Source organism: Morone saxatilis, unplaced genomic scaffold (genome assembly GCF_004916995.1).
Source record: "Morone saxatilis isolate NCDOM2014 unplaced genomic scaffold, NCSU_SB_2.0 Contig2, whole genome shotgun sequence".
Lineage (NCBI taxonomy): Eukaryota > Metazoa > Chordata > Actinopteri > Moronidae > Morone > Morone saxatilis.
The window spans coordinates 17,788,076-17,813,260 of NW_023339762.1; the positions used below are offsets into that span (position 1 = coordinate 17,788,076).

Sequence of the window (25,185 nt, forward strand, 5' to 3'; positions counted from 1 at the left end):
TATAACTGTGACAGAGTAGAACAAAATTATCCAAACCATACTTCCAAGCTACTATATGATACAAATGCAATTGAAAATGATCATTAGTAAACGGCAAGAACAGACAAAACCATCAACACTCCAGAGCTATAAAATAGCTGGTAAAGATAATGTTCTGCCTAATAATGCATATCCCAATATCCCAACATGAAAATGGCAAAAAAGCAAACAGGTGGTGCTTTCCTGTCGCTGAAATCCCCCAAACCATCCCCGCCCCCGTGCATGTCCAAAGAGCTTAAACCCCAACCACAGTAGCTCAGTCAGCGACAATCAAAAACGAATCCAGTGAGCACCAAATTTATTTATGAAATGTGACCAGCGGAGTCACCATCCGCATTACCATTATAATCCATGACATACCACAGTCAAGAGCATAACCAAAAACCTAATGCCCACTGCAAAACGTTAAAAGAATACACAAATGATTCACAAATGGCGAAACTTCAACGTCTAAATGCCATGGATAACAAATGAATCCACAAAAAAAATTGTGATCATAGAATAACTATGGCCCATGTGTTCAACAAGCCCGAAGACCAGAATCAAAACACACTGTCTCCGTAGAATACCACTAAATCCCCCACAACATCAAACAATACCACTAATAGTATTCTTAATAACATAAGAATGATGACGAAAAAAACAACCATTACAATAAAAACTATTAATAATAAACTTATAAATAATATTAATTAATAATAATACATAAACTATCATATATAGCAGAGTAACAACAGACATGCAGCGCCACCAGATACAATAACTCGTCATATAAAAGCACACTAAACAAAATAATTACACTCATGAATGCTAAATGAACAAATACCGAAAATGACAACAATGTAACACGCAATTATAACATCATGAAATCATACACCAGAGATAAAACCTTGTAACCCCCAACCCTCATAATAACTAAAATGCAATCACATCAAGCCAAATAAACATCAAACCAACCCCTCCCCCCAACAAAAATAACAAGTACTATAATCACATAGAAGCAACACCACTGACGTCTAAACCAATGAACAGACACGACAATCACAAGAGTGACCTGAAAAAACTAATCAGGGTAATTAAAGGAATTGTTTGACATTTGAGAAATAAGTAATTCACTTTGTTGCCAAGATTACGATTTGAGACAGAATCGACTGTTAAGCTCATATACTACTCCAATTAAGTAGTTAGGAGACGTCTAAATTAGCTTATACTCAAGTCGAGGGTTACAAGAAAAAACATCCACACATTTAACCAGTAACTATGAGTCTAGGTAGCGATCTTGCTTATCCTAAGAATCTGGAGAAGGTTCTTTCAAAACATATTTAACTATATAAAACGGTAGCAAAGTACGAGGCAATACAACATAGATGAACTGAAAAACAAATGCAAAATACGAAACAACTTCAACAGAAGGGTGGTTTCAAACCTTCTTTTTTATTAGTGATTGTGACCCACCTCAAGCATTTGAAAGGTTCTGGAGACCTGCCGGGTAACCAAACATACAATGAGCAAATCTTCAACACTAAAACAATAAAACACCTACAGTAGATGAAACTGGGAAAAAGACACAAGGACATATCCTCAACACCACAAAATTCAGAATCTACAGCCACACACTTTGAGAAATGCACATAATTACTTTAGCGTGCTAAGATGTTAACAATGGCAATGCTAACATGCTGTTTACGATGTTCTTCATCTTAGTATCTTCGTTTGTTGATGAGCACTAAACACAAAGTACTGATTTGTTGACCTGATGGCAGCACTATATAAGAAGTGCACCGTGAATGTACAAATTGGGATTTAATAGCAATCCATTCAATAGTTGTTGACATTTTTTGACGAATGTGACTGACAGATATTGCCATCCGTTAACAATTCTGCTAGCATGGCCAACAAAAAAATGCGACTGACTCACATTTTCACAACATGGACAGAAAGGTCTGACAGCAACATGGACATGTTCAATCTACTCTACTCCACTGATCCTGACACAAAAAATACCTGTCTCAGCTGTCTGTGACACACCGGCCCCTTGGTGTTGGGGGGACAGGAGCAGTGAAACCCAGCAGGGTCAGAGGTCAGGACGAAACATACGCCTCCATTTTGACAGGGGCTAGACAGACAAGGGTCTGAGAGAGGAACAGCAATCTGCAAACTAGCTACTTAACACCAGTTGAATCTGTGTTAGTATTAGGTTGCTGTGTTAAAATAGATTTTATTGTGTGTTGTTGTGTGTGTTTGTGTGACAAAGTTAAACAGAGAAAGCAAATGAGGGAGTGAATGGGGGAGACATAGAGAAGACAGAAAGACAGAAGCTGCCACTTTTACCTTTGATGTTAGCTTGGCATGTGACCTTTCCAGATGTGCATGTACACACAGTGTTGAGGTCAATCTGCCAGTGCTGGCCATCCTCCACTTCCCGCCCCTCCCACACACATCGCTGCCTCACACACTCACATCCCTCCAGGTGCTCCACACGTGAGTGCAGGTCTGCATTCTTTAGAAAAACAAAAATTGAAAAAATACCACCATGTAACGTCACTTTACATCACATTCTCATTTTATTGTGGAGAGTCATATATTCTAACTGCAATACGGACCTGAGTTTTGACCATGTCCAGCATAAGAGCCAGCTCCTCCAGCCTCTTCTCCAGCTTTTTCAGCCTGTCTTCTTTCTGCGACTGAGAAGCAGATTTCACTGCATGAGGAGATCCTGGGGGACCCAGCACCATACCTCTCTGCAGCTGGTCACTCTGGATGTCCTGAGGATAACGGTTGGTTTGGTCTGTGGGCCTGTGGCTTGTTTGAGGTTTACTGGGGGACGCGTCCTCCTGGAGCACTCGACCACTGTCAAGCTGAGAATCTAAGCTATGGATGTCTGTGTACTGAGATGGGGGCAAAGCATCTGGGAAAGAGAAAGCAGGAGTTAGTGGGAAAAGAGATTCCTGAATAATTTTTGAATGACAGAAAGAACAATTTTGGAGGCTAAACAAACATTCTGGTAAAAGGCTGTCAAAATTAAGACCCACGCTAAGGAATAATAAACCAACTGTTTGGGGGACTTTCTGCCTGGGGGTCCAGAGATATGATCTAACGCCCATAAACAGCGGTGGTCTAACTACTCAGTTTTAACTCATTGTGAGAATGAGCGTATCTCATTGTTTGGGATTCTAGACAGAGTTGGGAAGAAAAGTTGTCTTAGTAATTTTAAAGTTATGTAGCTGTTCATAACCAAAAATTTCTTCACTGACAAAAAATCATGTTTTCCAGTACAAGACAACTTAATATATGATAAATAATCAGGGTAAAAAATGAAGAAAGTAAAGGAAAAAAGTAGGCATTTTGACACTGCTTTGACATACAAATGTTTACCACTAAGCATGCTGTTACAAACTGATATATGGATGCACAAGTATAGTACGTGCACACAAGCATTCATACACATTTATAGTATCCAGAAAAAAAGCTTTGAAATGTTTACATTGAAAGGTGTGTTTGTTAGTCTCTGGATATTTTTGGCGATCTCTATACACATTTATCCTTGTTCTGTGCCCAAACTCAGAAAGTAATATAGATAAAGAATAAAGTGGTCTTTTTTTACCTGTAACATTATCACAGAGCCACGGTCGCCTTAGATATGCTTTCATTGACATCTCAGCCGTCTTCAGATATCCCTGCATTCATAAAGAAACACAGAAATGTTCACTTACTACATTTTAATTTATATATAGTATCCCCATTGGATGGAGGCAGGAAACTTCCTCTGAAAAGAGTGTTTGCATATGTTTATATAGCATGATATTTTTGTCAAATGTAGTTTGAATCACTGCTAATAAAGAAAAATCACAAAATACTGTAAATAAATAGTAAATAAATCAGTAAAGTTGTTCTTGTCGTCCTTTAGGTATGTACATGTATGCAGTATGTGCAGGAAACTCACAGTAAATTTGCTGTCCTTCTTTCCTGGTGTGCTGGCAAGAGTGACAACAACATCCTGAGGCAGTTCCAGGTTGATTCTCTTGTTGCTTTTTATCGGTAGAACCATAGCTTCTTGACAGTCTACAAAAAACGCCACTCTATCAGTCTGCAGACTCACAGCCAACTGTACCCACTCGTCCCTGGAGAAGGGGTTTCTCCTGGGGAAGTGAAAGCTGACAAGGCCCTGAGCTCCTTCTCCAGTCTGGTAGTCCACATGCAGAGTGTTATTAAGGGTGGAGGAGATGATTTGGAGAATGGGTGAGGATGCAGAGGACAGAGAAAAAAGAGTGGCACTGGAGCCAGATGCCTGATGACCCGCCAGATGCACCCCCATGCCACCCTGAAGGTTGGAGTGCAATAAGTGGGAATATTCAGGAGGAAGAGTCAGGTGTGGTGCTCTTAGACGTATCCTGTATGTCACACTGCCGGGACTCTGCAGTCTGGACACACCGCTTATGTGGTGGGACATGTTTAGAGCTGCCAGAAGGTCAATCACTAGAAAACAGATAAAACAGAGAGTCCGACTTGAGAGACACATCCATACGATCTACACTGCATGAGGTCTTGCCCTGTGATGACACTATGGTTTCTGGGTTGTTATGAGTGTGAGAGAGAATCAGAATGAAGCCATTCATCAGCCGGTCACACATGGCTGCCTCACTGACCTCATACACAGCAGCAACAGGCCAGCATAATACAATCAGTCTGATCTGTCTGCTGTCTGCCTCTCAATTAATGCAAGAGAACATCTGACACAGTTCTTTAAATCAGGAGATAGCTCTTTACTGCTAACACCTGAAACTTAAAGTTATAAGTTAGTTTTGGTTTATCGGATAAATGTATAGTGTCACCCAGTACCAAGTGAAGTACTTAAATACAATTAATGCTGAGTACATTTATTTGAGTATTTCTATACTTTCTACTTCTTCACTAGATTTCAGAGGAAAATATTGCAGTTTTTGTATCACATTTATCTGACAGCTGCAGTTACTTTGCAAATAAAGTAAAACAGTTTGCATAAAAACATGATCAGCTTATAAAGTGTGATGCATTGTTATAAACTCCCCAACAATATATTATATCAAATAGAATAATATCCTACTCAGTAATCAGAAATAATCATAATTCAATAGATATAATAATACTAATATAAAACACTCTGTTCTCTCAAGTACAGGATACTTTTGACACCTAAGAATGTCTTATGTTTAACTTTTTAAGTACTTTCACATTGTTGTATTGCTACTTGTACCAAATATCTTTTTCCCACAAATGAATCCTCAGTTTGATTAATGCTGCTCACAATTATAATCCACTTATAAAATCTAGAAGAAAAGGCAAAAATAAAACTGAACAATGTAAATGTGACTATGACCAAACTCACCATTCTCGTTATTTGGACTGGAATGCCCCTGCACAGAGAGCGCAAAGACCCAGAGCAAATGTATCTCCAGCAGCATGAGCGTCCTCAGTTTGCCGCTCTCCATTCTCCAGACGCAAAAAAAAAGAAAAGAAATGTAAAGCCTGGACTGAAATCCAAACACCTTACACAAAAAGCCTCGCATCCATCGTACCTTTTTTAAACCAGATCTGCTGACACCGACCTCGGACAGTAGGTTTGAGATCCCCCTGTTCTTATGCGAGCAGACCTTTCCAAAGAGCGCGCAAGGGAAACATGAAACATCTGGATGCAGGCAGGGCGTCACTTCTTTGCAGTCACACACACTTATATTCCCCCCTGGGGCCGTATCTACGACACACTTTCACTCCATGATCACAAAGGCGATGGTTGCGAAAAGTTGATGATTAGTATTATCTTCTGCTTCTGATGGGAAAGAGAGAGAGAGACAGAGAGAGAGAGAGAAGACACGCATGCAGAAAAGTTCAGGTGTGCAGTGCGTGTGAGGTCACCGGCTATTGTCTCTGTCTTGTTCAGTTCCCAGCCCCTGGAGAATAGCTGTGAGTAGAGTCTTTTCTTCCCCTGTTTTCCCTCATTTTGTCAGGGTAAAAAAAAAAAAGAATCTCTCCACCCAGCACTGCTCAGTGGTGTTGATTCCCAAAGACCCCCGTTTTGGTAATCAGCTAAAACCTGGTCTGGAAACTGGAGGGGAGCCATGTTGAAACAGACAAAAAAAAAAAAAATTGTGTGTGTGTGTGTGTGTACAGAGAAAGAGAGAGGGCGGGGTAAACACAAGTAGTCATGTTTCACTGCTTTGGAAACTGTCCCAGTGTGCATCCCACTGTGCCCAATCCCCCCACATCTGTCTCCTCAACTCTTTGGCTTTTGCCTCATGTCTTCTCTTTGTTGTTTATTTGTTCAGAGCCTTTTCTCTGAGTACACCCTCATGAGCAACAGCTCTAAGACTCCCACAGGAAAGGCAGACATGTGCCCCCTGTCTTGTTGAAGTATTTTTGGTGTGATGATAGGACACCCAGGTGTTTTTTTAATGGATGTAGCAGACTGGAGAGCCCCTTGTCACTCTGGTGCCAAATTGTTTTTCTGTAAAGTTGGAGATCATTTCTGCTGAAGAAGATCTAGGTTTAAACAAAAACAAGAAAACAAACATTCGAACACCTAATTTTAACTAAGATCCTCTCCGCATTTGTTCCACATACCAAACAAAACCTCATCCATGACTCATGCCGGTTTGTCTGTAATATTCACAATTAAAAAGTTTTCCCACAGGACTTGCTCTCTTCGCTACAGTGGTTTTTAAAAATACACTCAGTCCCTCTGGATGGCACAGCACTTCCAGGCCAAGAGGGCTGATTGAAGACTGTGATAAAGCAGTAGAAGCTAGAAGAATGCAGCTCATTTTTGCTGAAGGAGTTTTGAAGTAGTATCAAACTTTATGAAGGCGTGAATTTACTGAAAAAAATTCAGAAATGCCTCCCATAGGAACGTCCAGGGAATACAATGTTGCTCTCACACTCAGTAGCCCTTTTCTCTTGTGTGGAAGAAATAGATGAGCGTTACACCCAGCCTATGTGCAGGAGAAATTCAGCAACTTAGAACAAGAGTCTACAGCCATACAAGCAGCTCTGAGACCATATTGGTGCTTTAAGCTAATGTCAGCATGCTGACATGCTCATAATGCCAGGGCCAAAAATCATGTTAAGCAGGTATAATGTTTAACATGTTCCGCATCTTAGTGTAATCTGTTAGCATACTAATTAGCTAACAAATGTTAATCCATCAAATACATATTTCAGTCTGGACCAAAGTGCTGGACCCACCGACAGACCAGCATTGCTATTTTTAGACAGTGGTCTCATAACATTAATGCAACATTTGTTATTGCAGTGTTTAATTATTTAATGCATTCATTTGGTATTGATTTATTTGAGAGGTCATGACAACTTTGTGTTGTCCATGAAATGTTTACATATTCACGTACACAACTACACGCAATGGAAACAAAACTTACTGAAAAATGCTTGTGTTTCATTTCATATGCATTAAGTGGTTGATAAGTGCACATAGGAGTCTAAACAGTTCACTGCATGTGAGCAAAAACAGCATAGTTTGAGTTATTTTTAACCACATCTCTGCTGTCATCCAGTGGTCATATCCAGTCACAGCAGGATATACACAGACTTGATTCTGCTCATCTGTGTTAATCTATTGTTCGTCTATTATGACAACAAAGAAACATGAAAAACCAAAGTACACGGGTTGTCTCATGCTCTCAATTCATACAGCTAATGCTGCTTGAAATACCATCTTTAAACATTTAGATGATCTGAGAAATGCTTGCCCTCTGCACTCTCTCCCAGGGACACAGATGGTGCAGTGTTCAACCTTTCCCTGAGGCAAACTTCAGTCTCCAACCACTTCTGCTCCCCATGCTTTTTTCTCTGACAATGGAAACCACTCACAAGCCTGCACTAACCAAACATTTCTCTTTGGAGTCAGACGATCGCTTTCATCACAGGAGCCCTAAAGATATGTGCAGATACACTCCTTTAAGTGTGTCTTTGTTTGTGTGTGTGTGTGCCCATGCATGCTGGGACAAGTGTGAAAAAGGATGTGGGTTAATCTTCAGAAGGTGAACAGCCGATGTTTGATAGCTAATCCCTCGTCAGGCCCCATTAGTTAATTGCACAAATCCAACAGGCACAAGCTCTAGCCAAAGTACATGCTCAGACCTTTTTTTAGCAAGTTCTAACCTATAAAATACACCGAAATATACATGTACATTTAAAGTATGATTGCCAGGACCTAATGTACTAAAGAAAAGGACACTTCCTGTTGTGTTCTGTAATGCAGCAACTACAGCTTGAGCAAAAGGTATGGACACCCTGACTGTTAAAATTAGATTGCATGACAAACTGTTTATGAAGGTCAAGTGCCTTTGTACCAGACAAATCTCCTAAATTCACTTGTGACCTCGGTCTCTCACTTCACCGCCAGGTTCTTGCCATATCTAAGCTGATTGGCTCAATCTTTGTCCCTGACCAGGTAAGCCCCGCCCTCAAGCTTTAGCCTCTGAGCTGACATTTATCCTAGGATACACAACATAAGCTGCTGTCTGCTTTTTAATGTATGTAGGGGGGGATCAGCATGTGCGTTAGTATGTGTTTGACTGGTGGTATCTATTGTTGTCACTTCGATTACTCCTAAGAGTCTTTCTTAGTGGCGTTTAGCGGCTTTTTTCAGGGTTTTGGGAATCAGAGATGCTGCTTCCATCACAAGCCAGGGGGATATGGAGGCTGACAGACAAGCTGCAGAGGATTTGACAACAACAGGTCAGTCAGCTGAACAACAGTATAGACGGTCTGTGTTCATATCTAAGTGTGTAAAGGGAAAGCTTATGTGTGTTCATTTACCTCGCATTTGCAGCAGAGTTGTTGTTTCAGTAGGATGTCACCCCAGATCCTGCTAAGCCACAGACACAGGAAGAATGTAAGTCAGAGGATCTACACTAAGTGTTGTCAATAGTGACAGATTAACAGGTCTACAGTTAGAATAGCACCTTTCTGTGGAGATGGAAAGGGAAAGGAGCAAGAAAGAAGAGCCATCAGATAAGAGAAACATGAAGAGAAATATTGTAGCTACTGTTCTGCTGTCTGCTCTCTGAGACTGGGGAAAGCCAGGCAGAACCTCACTTAAAGGGGATTTAAAGGAATTATTGGACAGAGCAGAGTGTATGTGCTTGTGTTTGTACATTAACACAGGGTCTTAACCTAATGATGATTCTTAAGCTGTTGCATCAAGGAATGGAGTAAAACTAAGTCTAGCCCACTCATTCACACCGTACAAGGGGAAAGGATGACTGTGTTTGATTCATTGTGTTTAATATGTATCTCTCTTCACTCAGAAACAACTGGTTCCTGAGGCCTGACTGAGCCCAGGAATGGCCCTCATTGAACTTAAATGGAGTTTGTTCCAGGCCAAGGATCTAGTCTGTGCACTGCTTGTCCTCCTATGTCTGCACACAGCCACAGGTAAAGCCACTTCATATTTGTTTGTGTTAGAGTTTAAGTCTTGGTAGGAAATTAATTGGGTTTCTTACACTCTGTGTTTGTGTTTGCGTTGACACAGGAATGTCAGGATGGGGTGGATGTTTGGATGGTCAGGATGTATTTGCAACAATCAGAGAAAATAGCCCTTTTGGAGATGTCGTTGCTGAACTCATGGCAGAGACTACAGTGGAGGGGATTCACTGGAGCCTGGATGGAAAGGATGCTGATTGGTTCTTCTTGGATGAAAGAAACATCCGGCTGAACACATCAGCTGACAAGGTCCTCGACCGAGAGGTAAATGTGTCAGGATATGCCCTCGTAAACACTGATCTGAGCTTTGGAGCTTTCTTATAATCGGGGATCCCATTTTGTTGAGTCTGTAGGGATGTTTGTCATAGTGTGGAGCCATAATGAGTAAGTTGTATCTATGTTTAGAACAAACTATCAGAGATTGAACCTTACAGCCTTGATCTTGGACCGAACACAATCTCTTACTGTCATCCTCTTCCCAGCCAGCTGTCTTACATCATGCTAGCTGTTAAAAGGTCAACAAGCTTAACATTCTCTCTCTCACTCTCTTTCTTTGAATCCGAGTCCCTGTAAGTTTAAACGCTATCTTGTTATCATATGTAGAATTCCCGTTATTCAACACACGTTTGAGAGCATCAATTCAGTGTGCGGCCGCCTCCCTGTAGAAATGTTGCCGTCTTCCCAACACACACACACAAATATTGGGATGTGCATCTCTTCTGTAACCATAAAAATAAAATCTGAAGCACAAGGAATATATACATTGTGTTATCTGACCTATTGTTTCTATACGTGTTGATGTACATGTAATCTTGTTTGATAAACATCAAACTGCATGCTAGAATATAAGATTTTATTACACTTAAATGACATGAAGTAAGGCAATATAGGTAAAAAATAAAACATTACAAGCAAATGTGGCCTTGGTTTATATTTATGTGCTTTTCATATGAAATTGAGCATTAGAAATGTAAAGTTCTGTGTCAATATCTTGGCAGAAGCCTGTTTATTTGATATATATTTGATCATATTGATCATTTTTATCTGTTGTTGTTGTCTCTCCGTTCTATCGCTCAGGCTCAGGGTCCTGTCCTAATGGCTGAGTTGTCGTGTTATGAGGAGGACACACTTCAGGTACACTTTGTCCCGTCATCTTACCTATAACTCTTCAGTGTGTCAACCCACATTCAAGCTATGTGTCTTTTTTTTGCTGTTGCTATAGAGTGTGTACAGGATCATGGTGGAGATTCTCAATGACAATGACAATTCCCCTGTGTTTGCAGAAGACACTGTCCAGTCTCTTATACTCAGTGAGGTATGACTACATAATGAACATGTACACATACACAAACCATACAAGATTAAAGTTCTAATGTGTTTTTCTGCCTGTGTGTTTTCCAGCTGACTACAGTGAATACTGTGGTCTTTACTGTCCAGGCCACTGATGCAGATAACGACAAGATTATTTACTCCATTGACCAGACATCAGTGAGTTCTACTCTTTACTCTTCTTTACATTTAAAAGAAAAGAAGAAAAAACACAATCACTGCTTTGTTCTTACTGTGTGCGTGTGTGTGTGTGTGTGTTCTGCAGCCTGATGCAGAGTACTTCAAGGTTGATCTTCCCAACAGTGGAGAGGTGCTCCTGTCAAAGCCTCTAGACTATGAGACCAAAACCCTGCTTACTATTACCATCCATGCCTCAGTAAGCTATGTAATTTCATTCTTGACTGTTTTAGAACTCCGTTTCTAAGTAAATGTAGCCACAAATTATACTACAAATACTTTTATATCATCCAAATTTGATGCTCCTGATGATTACTGTTAAAGAAGATGAAGCGTACTACAGTTCATGCTTCCATCCATTTCTCCTTCAAACATGCTTGATCAATGTAATATCCTCCTCAGGAAATGAACACAGCTGAGCACTTCAATACCAGCACCAACATCACCATCACCGTCCTGGATGGAGATGACCAGTACCCACAGTTCCTGCCCTGCATGCTGCTTTTCCAGGACGAGACCAGCCGCATCTGCACCAGCCCTGTGTACACAGTCAATGTCACAGAGGGGGAAGAGGTTGGTCGCTAAACCCTCCCTCAATTACACTTATCTTATAACTGATAACTTATTAATGATACTACTTTGGATGCGAAACTAGAACCACTCTTTTATGAACATACCTGTGGTATCTTTATTTTTACTCTCATACACTGCATCTTCCCTGCTCTAGATGAGGTACTGTAAGGTTTTATCAAGCATATTTTCAATCTTATTTATTTTTATAGATCCAATTCAAACTATATAATTCAACTGCAAGATCCAGAACCGGGTTACTGTTTTAGGTGTTTCAAGATCTGAATTGTAGAGCAACAAAAGTGTGTCACGTTGCAGGACATTGTCTTGGACTTCTCTCCTGGTCCCATTCATGCAGTGGACGGAGACAGAGGTCTCAGCTCTCCGGTCAGCTATTCCATTCTCTCAGGTACCATCAACACAGATGCAAATGAATATTTAAAATGTGCCGTGCTTACATATATCCATCTTTAACTGCGTTTGTCTCCATACTAGGAGACGATGATGGGCGTTTTCTGATGGACAGTAAGACAGGGGAGGTGAAACTGATTCGGGGGTTTCGAGACAGACTCACAACTCCAACGCTGCACCTACAGGTCATGGTAAGACTCACATACTCAGTGTTGGTGGTAGGCTTGAAAGATATCAGCCTGACTGCTCTGCCTTTCTATCTCTCTGTGTCTTGCAACCAGGCATACCAGGACGATGACCCCAGAAAGTATTCTGTTGCTACAGTGTTGGTCCGAGTTCTGGCAGTGAACCAGTTTTATCCAGAGTTTGATATGGCTGAATATCAGGGCTTTGTAAATGCAGGAAGGAGCCCTGCCTCCCTGGTCAATACCTATGGCAGCAAAGCCCTGATGTTACATGTACAAGATCAAGACTTCAGCCACGTATGCACTCCACATACGACTTATACACCAACACAGCAAAAATGCTCAAAGTGGTTCTGTATTTGACTTATATTGTTACTCATGACCTCCTTCTTCTCCACGAATTGACAGGGTTTCAATCCCATGATCTACTTCACCTTCAGTCCGACATCAAATCACACAGGCATCTACCAAATCACACAGGAGGGCTTTCTGATCACCAGGACCAATGAACTCAAACCAAAGCAGAAACATGTTCTAGAGGTACGCCTCAGTGAAAACCTAGTGTTATCATTTGGTTTAATAAAAAAAAAAACATACCAGTGACTTTTCATATTTTAGGCCAGTAACTACAAATTTCTTTTAAATACTTTAAATAAAATAGATAGATTTCCTATGTTGCAAGAAAGCTGACTGAGATAGTGACAGATGGCAAGAGCATGCATGACAACATAACTATGAAGTATTGTGTATGTACACTATAATTACACAAACACAATAGGAAAACCAATTAACAAAGAATACGATTAAGTTATTATTAAGTTACTGTGCCCTTCCAACTGGAACTGGGGGGTTGGTAATAAATCAAAAATTGTGTGTTCTGTGTCTTTTAACTGGCTAAAATGTTCCAACCAGATACTATACTACACTTACAAAAGACAATAATGAATTGATTTTCAATGTTGCAACAACTAAAATTCATCAAAGTCTCAAATCAATAAAAGTTAAAATATTTTGCAGGTAATGGCTTTAGACCAGGAGTCGGGTGATGCCACCTTTGCTACTGTGGTAGTGGACGTGTTATCTGAAGGACAATCAAGTAAGGACACATACACGCTCACATTAATCACTGGTTGCTGATGAGCCTGCAGACTGAAAAAAACACTATCTGTCTCTGTACTCTACAGTTCCTTATAGTCCACTGGGAGATGACCGTATCATAGGTTGTACTGTGGGCAAAGCTTTGTTTCTGAGCATGGTGTTCTTGACTGTACTTGGAACTATCCTGTCTATGGTTATGTGGATGAAAAAGAAACACAAGGGAAAGAGGAACCCACTGGAGAGAGGCTGTGTGGCCCAGGGCAAACACCCCAATGTGGTGAGATCCTTAATCTCTATAACCTACATTCATATTTTGCCAAGATTTGTTGGTGAGTAAGATTGAGTTTCTAAAATATTCTTCACTGCATATTCCCTGCAGAGCTTACGGTGGTTCCAACTGGTGAGTTATTTATTTACTACTGAGCTTATATTCATCTTTCTAAGTAAATGTAACCATATCTTTCATTCATCTTGTAAGTCTGGAAAGTAAACAGACCTTTTTCACAGCAGCCACTTTGACATGAAATAGTAGGGTAAACAGATTCCCTTCCATTTAGTCTAGCAGAGCCTTTCCAGAGAGCCAACATGTACAATGGCAGCTGACTCTGTTTGACCTGAATGTAACAGAACCTTAATTAGTATCATTGGTAACAATGACAAAATGGCTGCTGTGAAAAAGGTCTATTACTCACATTAGCTGAATAATTCACACATCCCTGGCAATTCCTATATGTCACATAGTACATCACACAATACAATAGTGGTTTTCTTTTTCCAAATGTTAATGATGACTGTGGTTGCTTCTCAGTTGAGTCACCGTAACACCATGCCACACATGGAGGAAGTACCCTACAACAATGAAGAATACGGAACCTACAATCCTTCCTTCAGCTATGCAGAAAAACCTGGCATCTACACCCACCAAGACCTCCCGGCCTGCCGAGGACCCGTTCCACCCAGAACCACCGCTGCACTCGACACCAGCATCATCCCCACTGAAACTGTGCACAGTCCTGTGATCCTCAATAATAATGTTTCTACACCAACCAAGAGCTCCTCTAGTTCACCCACCTTTCACCCAGCCACTGTGGATGTGAGCCCCACACATGTGACTCAATATGCTGCTCCTCCCAAAGAAAACCCTGGTTCACCAACTGACACATCGCCACAGCCTCCTGAGGCACTACCCAACACCAGTCCTAGCCCTGCAACCCATGATGCCACTGACACCCCACCTTTCACCTATCCTGATTCACAACCTACAGAAACAACCACCAATGATGACCCTGTTGACCCTGTCACCAGCCCCTCCTCTCAATCCAGTATTCCATGGAGCCATACCCGAATTGCTTCAGCAGAAATAGACAAACCCTTCTGCAAACCTCGTGTGAAGACACCCCCATATTCACCTTTACTGTCCTCACCCCCTCCTAAGCAGATGGGCACACCCCCAACCACCCCAGACCATGCACCTTTAGAAGCTAAGCTGGTACATATAGATATGTCTCCCCTTGATAAACCTCTAGCAAAACCAGCGCAAACATCCATTAGTCTAAGCGCAGAGGTAGACCAACCCTCCACATCACCAGACCTAACAGATCAATCAGAACATCCAGGTGGGGCTGCAGGTGCTGGCAGTCCATCTCAGGACCGAAGACCTTCAACAAACTCAGGAAATACACAGGACTGCCGGGAGGTGGGGATTGTGAATGATGACGGTATTCTGGGAGATGAAGATGCAGACAAGAACAGTGAGGGTGAGGATGAGTTAGAGCCAGACGAAGAAGAGCTGCTGAGAGTGTTGGCTCGTTGTAATCCCATTTTTATCACATTTAGTAAGTGATGTCTCTACAATATCGCAGGCACTGAGAGTGACGGGATGGACGACAGAAAATGGAGGAGGTAAGGTGAAGATGGATGACACAGACAGCCGACTGGGGACACATCATCAAGCAAGAAAGAAAGACTGCAGTCTGGTTCTGCTTGTGCTGTAGGTACTGCTGAGACAAGTAAGAGGACGGTATGCATACACAAGATATACAGCACATGGGCCACATAAAAGAAGACATTATGTTCATACACTGTATACTATATATGTAAAACTAAACATTTAACAGCACACAGTTACAATAAATACTGTTGCTCCATTTATACCATATAGTTGACTAGATGGCAGGTAAGAGTGACCTTGAATGGACAATGTACAGTGAAAAAACACTTAGATTTATCAGTATAAATTATGACGATATCGATTTTTCAAGGACACGTCATTCATTGCAAAGTTAGTACAAGTAGAACATCATGAATCAATCAGCGATTGTTTACGAATATAATGAGATTGTGTGTGTTTTCTGAAGGTATACCCACATGAAACCACATAGTGTAGAAAGCAAAACACCTGGTTTGACATCACAAAAGTTTATAATGTTCGAGTGTTTAAACTCAGAGAAAAATGAAGCAGCGGTTTTGCACCCGGTGTGGTTTCGTGTAGATTTATACTTTATGTTAAAAAACTCTCACAGTGTACTGCAGCATTAATTGTTTTGTTATGCCTACTTTTCAAGCTGCCTCTGTTTTTTCTTTGAACATAAGTAAAGTTATTGTCTAACTGATTCAATGAGCCAAGACTTGTTATTAAAGCAAACTTATGGGCAAGGGCTCTGACTATATAGGCACTATATAGGCACATGCTTTGAGATGGCCATAAAGTTCAAAGTGAGAATGTCAGAGTTAAAGGTCTAGTGTGTAAGATTTAGGAGGTTTCATTGGCAGTAATGAAATATAATATTCACAGGTGTGTTTTCATTAGTGTATAATCAGCTGAAGAATCGTGTTTTCATTACCTTAGAATGAGCCATTTTCATCTGCATAGGGAGGGAGGTCCTCTTCATCCACCATGTTGAACCACCATGTTTCTACAGAATGGACAAACCAAACATTGACTCTATGTAGGGCCTTTTGAGGGTTTCTTGGAAGTTCAAGCAGTTGGTTGTAATCTGCAACTTCATTTCTAGCTATCAATGGGGGTTTGGTAAAGGTTTGTGGCAAATAAAGTTGGGATAATGATCTGGACAGGACCTCCTGCAGGACCCATGAGGACAGTCAACATGCGAGAACAAGAAGAGTCTACAGCAATGCATGCTAGCAGCTCAGTGAGCAGATCTGGTCGTAGGCACAGCATTGCCCCAGTTTGTGCCTCTCATTTGGTAGCATTAGCATTAGCATCCGTTTAATTTGAATTATTATTTTTTCCACGTTAACATATACGACGTAATGTTACAAAGTGGTTTAACCAGAATGACCAACTGTTCAGGAGAAAGGGCCCTCAAAGTTGACCCGTATTGGACCCCCACCCCACCTAAAGACACAGATAGGTTCTTCAAAAGTAAACATAAAAGTTATTTGATTATTGGAAAGCTTACAAACAAGGTTTCACATGGTCATTTGCCATGAGTAGCTGCATAAAAAATTCAACTCTGCTTCCACATCAAAGTCCTTCAAGGAGAGACCCGGGTTCTGGAAAGCTTTGCAGTTTTTGTACAGCGCTGCAAAACCATCTGACAAGTAGAACACCTTCCCTGGGAGTTTTCCTACCTTTCTTTGACATTCCTTTGAAAGAGATGGACTGCAGTGGTGTTGTGAGAGAGGCTAAAACTGCAGCACGAAGCATGCTGAGATTTTCCCTTTGAGCAATTAATTTAGATAAGTATTTAGAAATAAACCAAAGTATTGGATAAATGGAAGTTTTGGCCCGGAGAAAACGTAATTCAGTACTTTGACAACTATATACAGCATGTAAATGTTCTTGTCCAATTAGCAATCCGTCAGCTTGTTTCTGTAGGTCTGTTAAGACTATTAAACATCAACTTCACACCTCCTGCAGATTAACCCACTTTTTCTAACACCTTTGCACATGTACCTAGATGTACGTACATAGAGAAATTTGTCTGTCAAACCTTTGGGACTAAGATTCTTGATGAGCAGTATTAGTATTGTTGAGATGATCAAAAGTTTAAATTGGAAGATCAGTTTTGGTGGTGAATAAGGATGAGTTCGACCCCAAACTGATTCAAACGCTCCTAAATAGCCAGTTAGAAACGAACTGCTGAAAAACACAGTCATGTTAATCAAACCATAGTTGGGTAAATTTAAAAAAAAGTTATTTCTGACATATATGCTGAGATGTAAAGGGGTAAAATGTTTAGGATAAGCAACGACATACCTGTAAAATAGCCCACATATGTTTTCAGTTGGGATAAAACTGTTAAAATTGCCAACATTCGACTTATTATGGGGAGGTTAGGGGGCAAATGGTTCAGTTGAAAGAGACTGCCAGAGGAAAAGGCTCTGACACAACAATCTGCAGATCAGTGGGTCAACAGCCTGAAGGGAACCAGGAAACAGAGCATTTCCTAAAAAAGGAAGAAAGCTGGGAAAGCTGATAGTTGTAAGGAATTCTGCAACAGACATTTTCAACTACAGTTAATGCTAAATGATATCATTTTAAAAGTAGGTTTTTTTTTTTTTTCTTTTAAAAGGTGGCAACAGAGACACTTGTTTTGGTATGTTTTACTTGATTAACACTTGATAACAAGTACTTCAAGTCAAAAGAAGACAGTAGATTAAAAGCTCCAATTGTATTTGTTTTTATTGAGACTTTCTTCTCAATCACAAAAACTGGACCTGATTGTTAGCGTGCTCCTTTTGCAGACCAACAACTTATTTACAGTAAAGTCACTAGTGAAAGGGTGGTCGCTATAGTGAGCATGTAAAAAAAACATTATCATATACATTATAGTATACCATAAAAAGTATCAACAGTGGTTATAAATGGTGGTAGTGATAATAAGCATAACAAACATATTCAGGAGGGAAAAGTGTTTGTAGGGAATTTTTTTTTCTTTTTTTCAAACTACTTACAAAACAGGACAAATCTTTTAGCTTGGCACAAAAATGAGTTAGTTCAGCTGAATCAAACAAAACATAACGTCAAAAAAAGGGGAAGTCAACCATCAAGAACACAAGTAATATATGTACACACACAGATTCACACACACACACAATACTGAGGTGACAAGAAAGAAGAAAGGCCCCAGCTTTGAGGACAAAGCATCCATCAGTCTCTAAATTCATCTTGATTACTTCCACAGCTTGTGTTAACGTGGATGCTTTGGGGACCGGAATAGCAAACAGCGAGGTCCCACTGATGATACTATATTGCACTAGTCCAAATAGTCTTCATTGTCACTGGAATTTTATATTTACTCCTCGTTCCAAACGTCTCCGGAAATACCACATTATGATCAATAAAGACACAAAAAAACAAAGCACAAGTGGACCTGATTACAGGATTAGACAGAGGAGTAGAACAAATTCTATTGACTAGAAATCAGCCTTACTCTTCACAGTCCAGTGCATTGCAAAAAAAGAAATGGTACGATAAACTATTCCGTATACTGCAAGCCTAACTTTGTTCTATCAGGGTTTCGTAATAAAACATGGCTATTTTATAAAATCACCCTTTCAAATTGTCATCTAACACTGTTTGTACATCGCCTGACTTGGTAAAAAGGAAATGTGTAGTGTGTGGAAGCAGAGCAAAAGGCTGGCAATATATCCCAATCTTACCCACAACTGAGCATGAGGACACACTGGCCAAGCATGTACACATGAATGTTAGTGTGTGTACAATGGGACACATTCAAGAAATCAAATAAATTATTGTCCGTGGCGTAGGATTAGGCGAGTTCATCTTGTTTGAAATGCTCCATCCACTACCAGAGGAGAAAGGTGGTACAAAAGATGAACACATGAGTCTTTGGAGGCAGGTGGATGCTTAGAACTCGTCGTGTCGAGTCAGCGCCTCTCCGAAATCGGTCGCCTGGCTGCCCACGAACAGGTCGTACTTCTCCACGATTTCTGCCTTGGTCAGACGGCCATCCTGATGCAAAGAGAATAACAAACAAGATACGCCTTGTATTGTGGATTTGTCGACTGTTGTTGCGATATTGTTGATTCAGTGTGTCGTAAGAGCTGTCTCTCTAGTGCAGGCCCTGTTTGTATCTGCATATCTTTCACTGGTTTTATTGCTGATTGTATTTTAAAAGATCGTCGATGCGTAGAACTATTGCCTGCTCGGGAACTACAGATGGAAATTTGCCTTTCTGGCTTACTGCCATATCTTTAGAAATGTTATTTATATGCACTACCCCTGTCAAATAAAGTATTAAACTAAACTAAACTGTTAACAAGATTCAGAGGTACTTAATATTGTTACTATCTGTTACTGTGTGCATCTGGTATATCCTCATCACTGGGTGCAGACAATAAATAACATAGCTTTCTCAACTGAATTACACAATAAACATATCTCAAAGGGAAATAATACCGGCAAGCCTGAGATGAAGGCCTGTATCTCTTGCATTTATCATGCTTTGTTAGAGCTGTAATAGAATTAAGATCCTACTTAAACGGACAGACAAAACAAACGTAAAAAAAAAAAACTAGAGTGAGACCAACTCATTGTTGGCTAACGTCACTTTGTTTACATTAGATGCCTTAAACAGTAAGTGCTTTGTAGTGTAATAAACAAATCAACCACATATCACAACTTTTCTCAGTATGCCGTGGCCCTGCAGTATACTCTTTCACACAGACTTGTGTGTGTGCTGCACTTTCACACACCATTTCCTCTAAATATTTGGTGAATGAGACAGGAAATAAAATTGTTGAGAACCAAAGCATTTCTGTAGAAGTCTGAAATGTTTTACGGTTCGTACCTTGTCCGCATCTGACTCATAGACCAGATGCTTGGCCTCGGCGTCAGCGTGGTCGTAATCACTGGGCAGGATCCAGTCTCTGGTCTCCTCCTTGTCCATCTTCCCGTCTTTGTTTTTGTCTCTGAATTCAGTAAACTGTTCCCTCTCTGTCTTCACCCACTCAGGTTCTGAGGCGTCTCCCTCCTGGTTGTACATGTCACCTAGAGCACAGAAGCAGGAAGAATGAGAGAGAGAGAGAGAGTGTGTGGATGATGCTGCAGTACTGAGAGCCTTTCCGGTGGCTTAACACATTCAAGGTTCCTCAAACTGGTTCCTCAAACATTACTCATTAAAATATAACTGTACCTGCTGTGTCTTTCAATTTCAACCACCAATAATAACCCAAAATCATGTGGCACGAGCTGATGGCGCCTATGTGACAATGGGCTACAAGAACTCACCTATATACTCGTCTAAATCAATTAAGCCATCTCCGTTCTTGTCTATGTCTTCCATGGTTTCCTATAGGAAGGGAAAAAAAGAACATAAGGCAGTGAGAAGGGATGTGAGAGATGCAGCGGTAGTGTCATTATTTGACACCTGTGTGAGTGTGTGTGTTTGTCACTCACTAGCACTACAATGTCTTTCATGTGGTCGTACTCCTCGGGGTGAAGGAAGGCTGTGAACTCCTCCTTGTTGGCTTTCAGGTCATTGTCTTGGTCGGCCATTTTGAATCTCCTCTCGTCGCGAGCCATCATCTGCCTGTAGCTAAAGCCATCATCGGGGTCGGGGTCATCTGCAAGTCAGAGGTTGTAACTTTGTATTGTGCGTGCAAAGTAAATGTGATCATGTGACTAGGAAGTAACACTTTAGGGTGACATAAAATCTTTACAGTGACGATTGTCTGCAGCCGTACCAAGAATGTATCCGTATGTGGCGTTCTTGTACTCCTCCCAGGACACCGCTTCATCCCCATTGAGGTCGTGACTCTTCCACTGTCTGTCCACGTCGTCATAGATCCACCTCTTCTGAGCGTGCTTGATCCACTTCTTCATCTCCTCAACTGTCACAAAGCCATCCTTATCCTCGTCTATACGCTCAACCAGCATGCTGTGGACAAATGACAGAAATTTGGCAAACATTCAGCTTGTTTCGTCACGTTACTTAGCACTAGTGTGTCACCTCAGATGAACTTTACTCCACCCTGAGGTGAAACGAGGTCATTACCACAGTAAGGCAATAAAAACGTATTCCGCTACACCAACTGTATTACCACTATTCACGCACATCCCTCTGACGTGTAGTCTTACCCGAGCCGCTCCTTGCTCTCCTCTGGTGTGAGCTGGTCGAAGGTCTTGGCCTCATCTTGCCCCAGAAAAGCTTCATGGTCATAGTCAAAGCCCTCTGCGTCGTCGTGCTCTCGGTTGCTGAGTGGTTCATCGTGGTGAACGCGGTCCTTCTTCTCTGTGGGTTTGCTGGTGGCGTAAACCACACAGAGAGCGAAGCACATGACAAGTGGCCGCAGCTCCATCCTGCGTATGTGTGTACAAACAGTGACTGGACAAGGGGTAAAAAGAAGAGACACCAAACAGCTATGGTTATTGCTCAAACAGTACAGTCTTTTGCATTGCACGTGTATCTAAGTACAGTGCACTTTTCTGTCTGTACTAATCACAGCTAGGGCCACTCAACTCTGCACACGCCAGTGCATGACTCACAGTGCAAGCAAATACGCCGTCTATGAGAGGTGAATTGCTAGGCTAATCCGTTCCAGCTGATGCAATCCCTTATTTGTTCCTGTTCTGGTACTTTGTAGACGTTGACAGCCCGTACAACCAGTTCAAAAGATCTGCAAATATTAACATGCATATGCAAAAAATAGTAAAACTACTGAGTCTATCAGAATATATTCATATTATTCTACATACTACACTCAGTTGTCAGATTATTGGGTAAATGCAGTGAAATACAAGTCCTGCAATTAAATCCTCATAAAAGTAGAGCTTTAGAGAGGTGTTCATTACATTTTTTAGGTAATTTTGGAGACTAAATTGTCTTACATTTTACTGAGATGTGTTTCTAATATTTAGTCTACCCTACCTTTAATCCAGACCAATGTAAAACACTGCAAACTACAACTATTTTAAAGCATCATTCATGCATTAGTTAAATAGAAAACACAGTGTTTACATTTTATAAAGTCTTCTCCAATAGAGAAACCACCAACAACCTAAGTTTTCATTAAGAGATTCTCATGTTACTGTCATTAGAACAGCAAGAATACAATGTAGTATCCGGAGAGGGAAAAAATACTATTTTTCTTGGCTGCTTTAATGTGACAGTGTCTCACTGCTGCATGTCTCGACACCTTAAATCTTGTCCTCATCGTTGTATTATGAGTCAGTAGCAACAGTAGCAACAGTTATTGCCTTTACTTCCCAAATCCAAGGTTAGGGACTAACGTTAGTCTGGCTAACCTAGCGTACCGTTACTTGCTTGTCCTGCAATTTCACTCGCCCAAATGAGGGCAGATAAACAACCCTATAAATACCCATATGGTGTCTTTTTAAACACTAGCGACAGGAGAAACACACTTAAATTAGTTTTTCTATGTTAAACCTAAAATTTAACCAAGACAACTCACCGGTGTCTTCAGGGAAGTTCTTCGATGTAGTTTAAGACCCTCCCCTCGGAAACACACCCATACACTTCCTGTGCCAAAACGCCAACCGACCAATCAGGGCATGAGGAAGTGAGTGCGATGTCGCTCGCTCATTGGTCCACTTCGAGGGGACATCGATGATTGGATTGGCCGAGAACCGCCACGTCCTCAAAGTCAACAAAACTTAGTTCATTCATAAAACTTAAGCGTCTGGGACAGGAGAGCTGCAGCACATAATGAGCACCAAATGCCCGTACGGTTCGCTTATTATTCAAATGCAGTTGATTAATAACTTTACAGGTCTTAATTTATATGTTCTATGAATTTTGCTTGATCTTGCAACTTAACGCAAAACCCACAAACACCTTTAATGCAAGAAATACCATAATAACAGAACAACAGCAAAAGAAATCACACAGACCCACGTTAAAAAAATAAAGATGGTTTTATTGTTAATGTGAGTGAGCAACAAATGAAACGCTTTTATTTATTTTGGCTCGAACACTGTAAATCAATAGCCACAAATCAGAAACATAGCAACTGCATATTTTAAAGTCCAGTACTCTTCTCACTTCTTCGAATGTATAAATGACTCATTGTGTCCAATGGGCACATCTCTACTATAACCTTACAGCTGAAGCAGATTTCTCTCCCTCCCAGCTGGTATATAATATACATCGTGATCAGTGGAAGCAAAAATTGATGATATCTGAAAAGCACAATAACAGGAATTCCTGCTACTAAGCCGAGGGCGCCCACCATTGTAACTGCCATTCCCAAGACCCTCCTATGTGTATCTGAAAGGAATACTTGATAGTTTGTAAAAGCCTGTTTTCACTTTAGGCTATCCATATTTATGTTGTATATCAAATATTACAAATTCACTTATTCTGAGACTCTGTGACGAAGAGTCATCATATGTTTCTGGGGAAGTAGCAACACTTACAGTAGTACTGACACTTCTCCTTATTACTGCTGAACTGCATGAATTCAACTGTCGACTCCCTCACAGCCTCACAAATGTTAGTGACTCGATACTTGTAGAAAGTTTTCAATCCACTGCTGACTCTTCCAAATCTGCATTGTCCATGTCTTCATCCGTCTCTTCCTGTTGGGTGGCACTTTCTTCTTGGTTAGACCGGCAGGTTGTGTCCTTCTGTTGTTCACCACTATCACCACTTCCTGCAGGGACGTCACAAAAAGGCTTTTACAAGGTTTTAACCATGTTGTGCAAACAATATATATATATAAAAAGGGTCAAGCTAGTCTGAACAAGCCACTGTGTATTAAAGTTGGTGCCACACACCAGACGTTATATCAACTGTGTTAGAAGAAAGACAACAGATTTTTGCATCATATGAGTGAGTGAGCTGTTCTGGCTGACCTGTGCCAGTTTCACCCTCTTTCTTCTCAGTGAGGAAGATTCGTTGCATCATCAGTTTCTTCACAGTGTGGCACATGTACTTGAGCTCTGGACCACTGTCTGCTTTTCCTGCAGACATATGTCAACATGGACAATAAGCAAAAGAAATAACTGAAACACAACAGTAAACATTGAGTATAGTATATTTATGGAGAACTTTACCTTTACGTGTTCCCTCCTCGAACAGCACACACGTTCCCAAAGCATCTTTGAGGAGGGATGGATAGCAGGTAAAATTTCTGTTTAACATTTGTTTGTTATAAGGCTCTTTTGTGCTGGTAAAAGTAGTCAGCACTACTATGACTAATAATGCTTATTCAAAATCCTACACGCACATTACTAGTATTAGACCTGTACAGTATATTCATAGCCCTATCTATAGCCTATTTATATAATATACTGCTGTATGTATATTTTTTTGTCCTGTGCAATTATTTATTTTTACACCTCCTGCTGTAACCTGTACAATATTCCGTATCAATCACATCTGTATAAAAAGCTGTATATAGTGTACATACAACTCTTATTCTATTTTCATTACATATCCTGTATTTTTCTGTTCACTTTCTTTTTAATGTGTATTTTCTTATCTGTTGTGTTGTGTCTGGAGCTGCTGTAGCGAGTGAATTTCCCCAGTGTGGGATCAATAAAGTCTATCTTATCTTAAAAATGTGCCCCTATTTCCATGCCTTCTATTGCAAAACAAGATATCAGTAATGCCGTTGTAACTATGATCATCAGAGCTTTGAAGGGGCAGTTTGAGCTATTCATCATCACTGAAACCACAAAAGTCAATCAGTGGCAGTGTTTAGAAAACGACTCTTGTGTGTTGTTTTAAGAAGAGGGAAAGGAGGAGAGTTATTTTAACAGCAGGCACGAGTTGCTTAAGCTAGTAGTCGGTATGCTTAGATAAGTTAATATAAGACTTCCACACTGGGGAAATTTGCTTTTTACAGCAGCTCAAGATACAACACAACACAACAGAAACAACAAATACACATTAAGTAAAAAATAAAATAGGAAAATACAAGATATAATAAAAATAAGAGTTATATT

At 40.6% G+C, this 25,185-nt stretch overlaps 4 protein-coding genes across 5 annotated transcripts in view; 1 reads left to right on the top strand and 3 right to left on the bottom strand.

Annotated features, from left to right (window-relative positions):
• The window catches only part of kcp (kielin cysteine rich BMP regulator), a 27,221-nt gene extending 21,168 nt beyond the window's left edge, over window positions 1–6,053 (bottom strand). The window contains exons 1-6 of one of the 2 annotated variants that reach the window (XM_035665498.1): window positions 5,595–6,053; window positions 5,405–5,508; window positions 3,983–4,515; window positions 3,644–3,716; window positions 2,643–2,947; window positions 2,371–2,539 (exon numbers count right to left, since the gene is read on the bottom strand). In XM_035665498.1, coding sequence (XP_035521391.1) covers window positions 2,371–2,539; window positions 2,643–2,947; window positions 3,644–3,716; window positions 3,983–4,515; window positions 5,405–5,507 — 1,183 coding nt within the window. In that variant the 5' untranslated portion in view covers window position 5,508; window positions 5,595–6,053. Of the gene's footprint in view, window positions 1–2,370; window positions 2,540–2,642; window positions 2,948–3,643; window positions 3,717–3,982; window positions 4,516–5,404 lie in introns of both variants that reach the window. The other variant, XM_035665497.1, reaches the window with a different exon arrangement.
• A 3,324-nt stretch (window positions 6,054–9,377) lies between these two features.
• LOC118330388 (cadherin-related family member 5) lies at window positions 9,378–15,129 on the top strand. Its single transcript, XM_035664885.1, has 12 exons — window positions 9,378–9,468; window positions 9,566–9,780; window positions 10,594–10,650; window positions 10,739–10,831; window positions 10,918–11,004; window positions 11,111–11,221; window positions 11,425–11,595; window positions 11,911–12,001; window positions 12,088–12,194; window positions 12,285–12,485; window positions 12,597–12,728; window positions 14,095–15,129. Exons 1-12 carry the CDS (start codon window positions 9,378–9,380, stop codon window positions 15,127–15,129), a joined length of 2,391 nt encoding a protein of 796 aa, XP_035520778.1.
• A 2,787-nt stretch (window positions 15,130–17,916) lies between these two features.
• On the bottom strand, window positions 17,917–22,758 carry calub (calumenin b). The gene is made up of 7 exons (XM_035665450.1): window positions 22,689–22,758; window positions 21,355–21,601; window positions 20,961–21,154; window positions 20,674–20,840; window positions 20,506–20,566; window positions 20,066–20,265; window positions 17,917–19,227 (listed from the first exon to the last, which is right to left on the bottom strand). The coding sequence occupies exons 2-7, from the start codon at window positions 21,573–21,575 to the stop codon at window positions 19,123–19,125; spliced, it is 948 nt and encodes a 315-aa protein (XP_035521343.1). The 5' UTR covers window positions 21,576–21,601; window positions 22,689–22,758; the 3' UTR covers window positions 17,917–19,122.
• Window positions 22,759–23,164: 406 nt separating this feature from the next.
• The window catches only part of gtf3c6 (general transcription factor IIIC, polypeptide 6, alpha), a 9,292-nt gene continuing 7,271 nt past the window's right edge, over window positions 23,165–25,185 (bottom strand). The window contains 3 exon segments of the mRNA XM_035665193.1: window positions 23,165–23,888; window positions 24,091–24,198; window positions 24,292–24,336. Coding sequence (XP_035521086.1) covers window positions 23,758–23,888; window positions 24,091–24,198; window positions 24,292–24,336 — 284 coding nt within the window. The 3' untranslated portion in view covers window positions 23,165–23,757.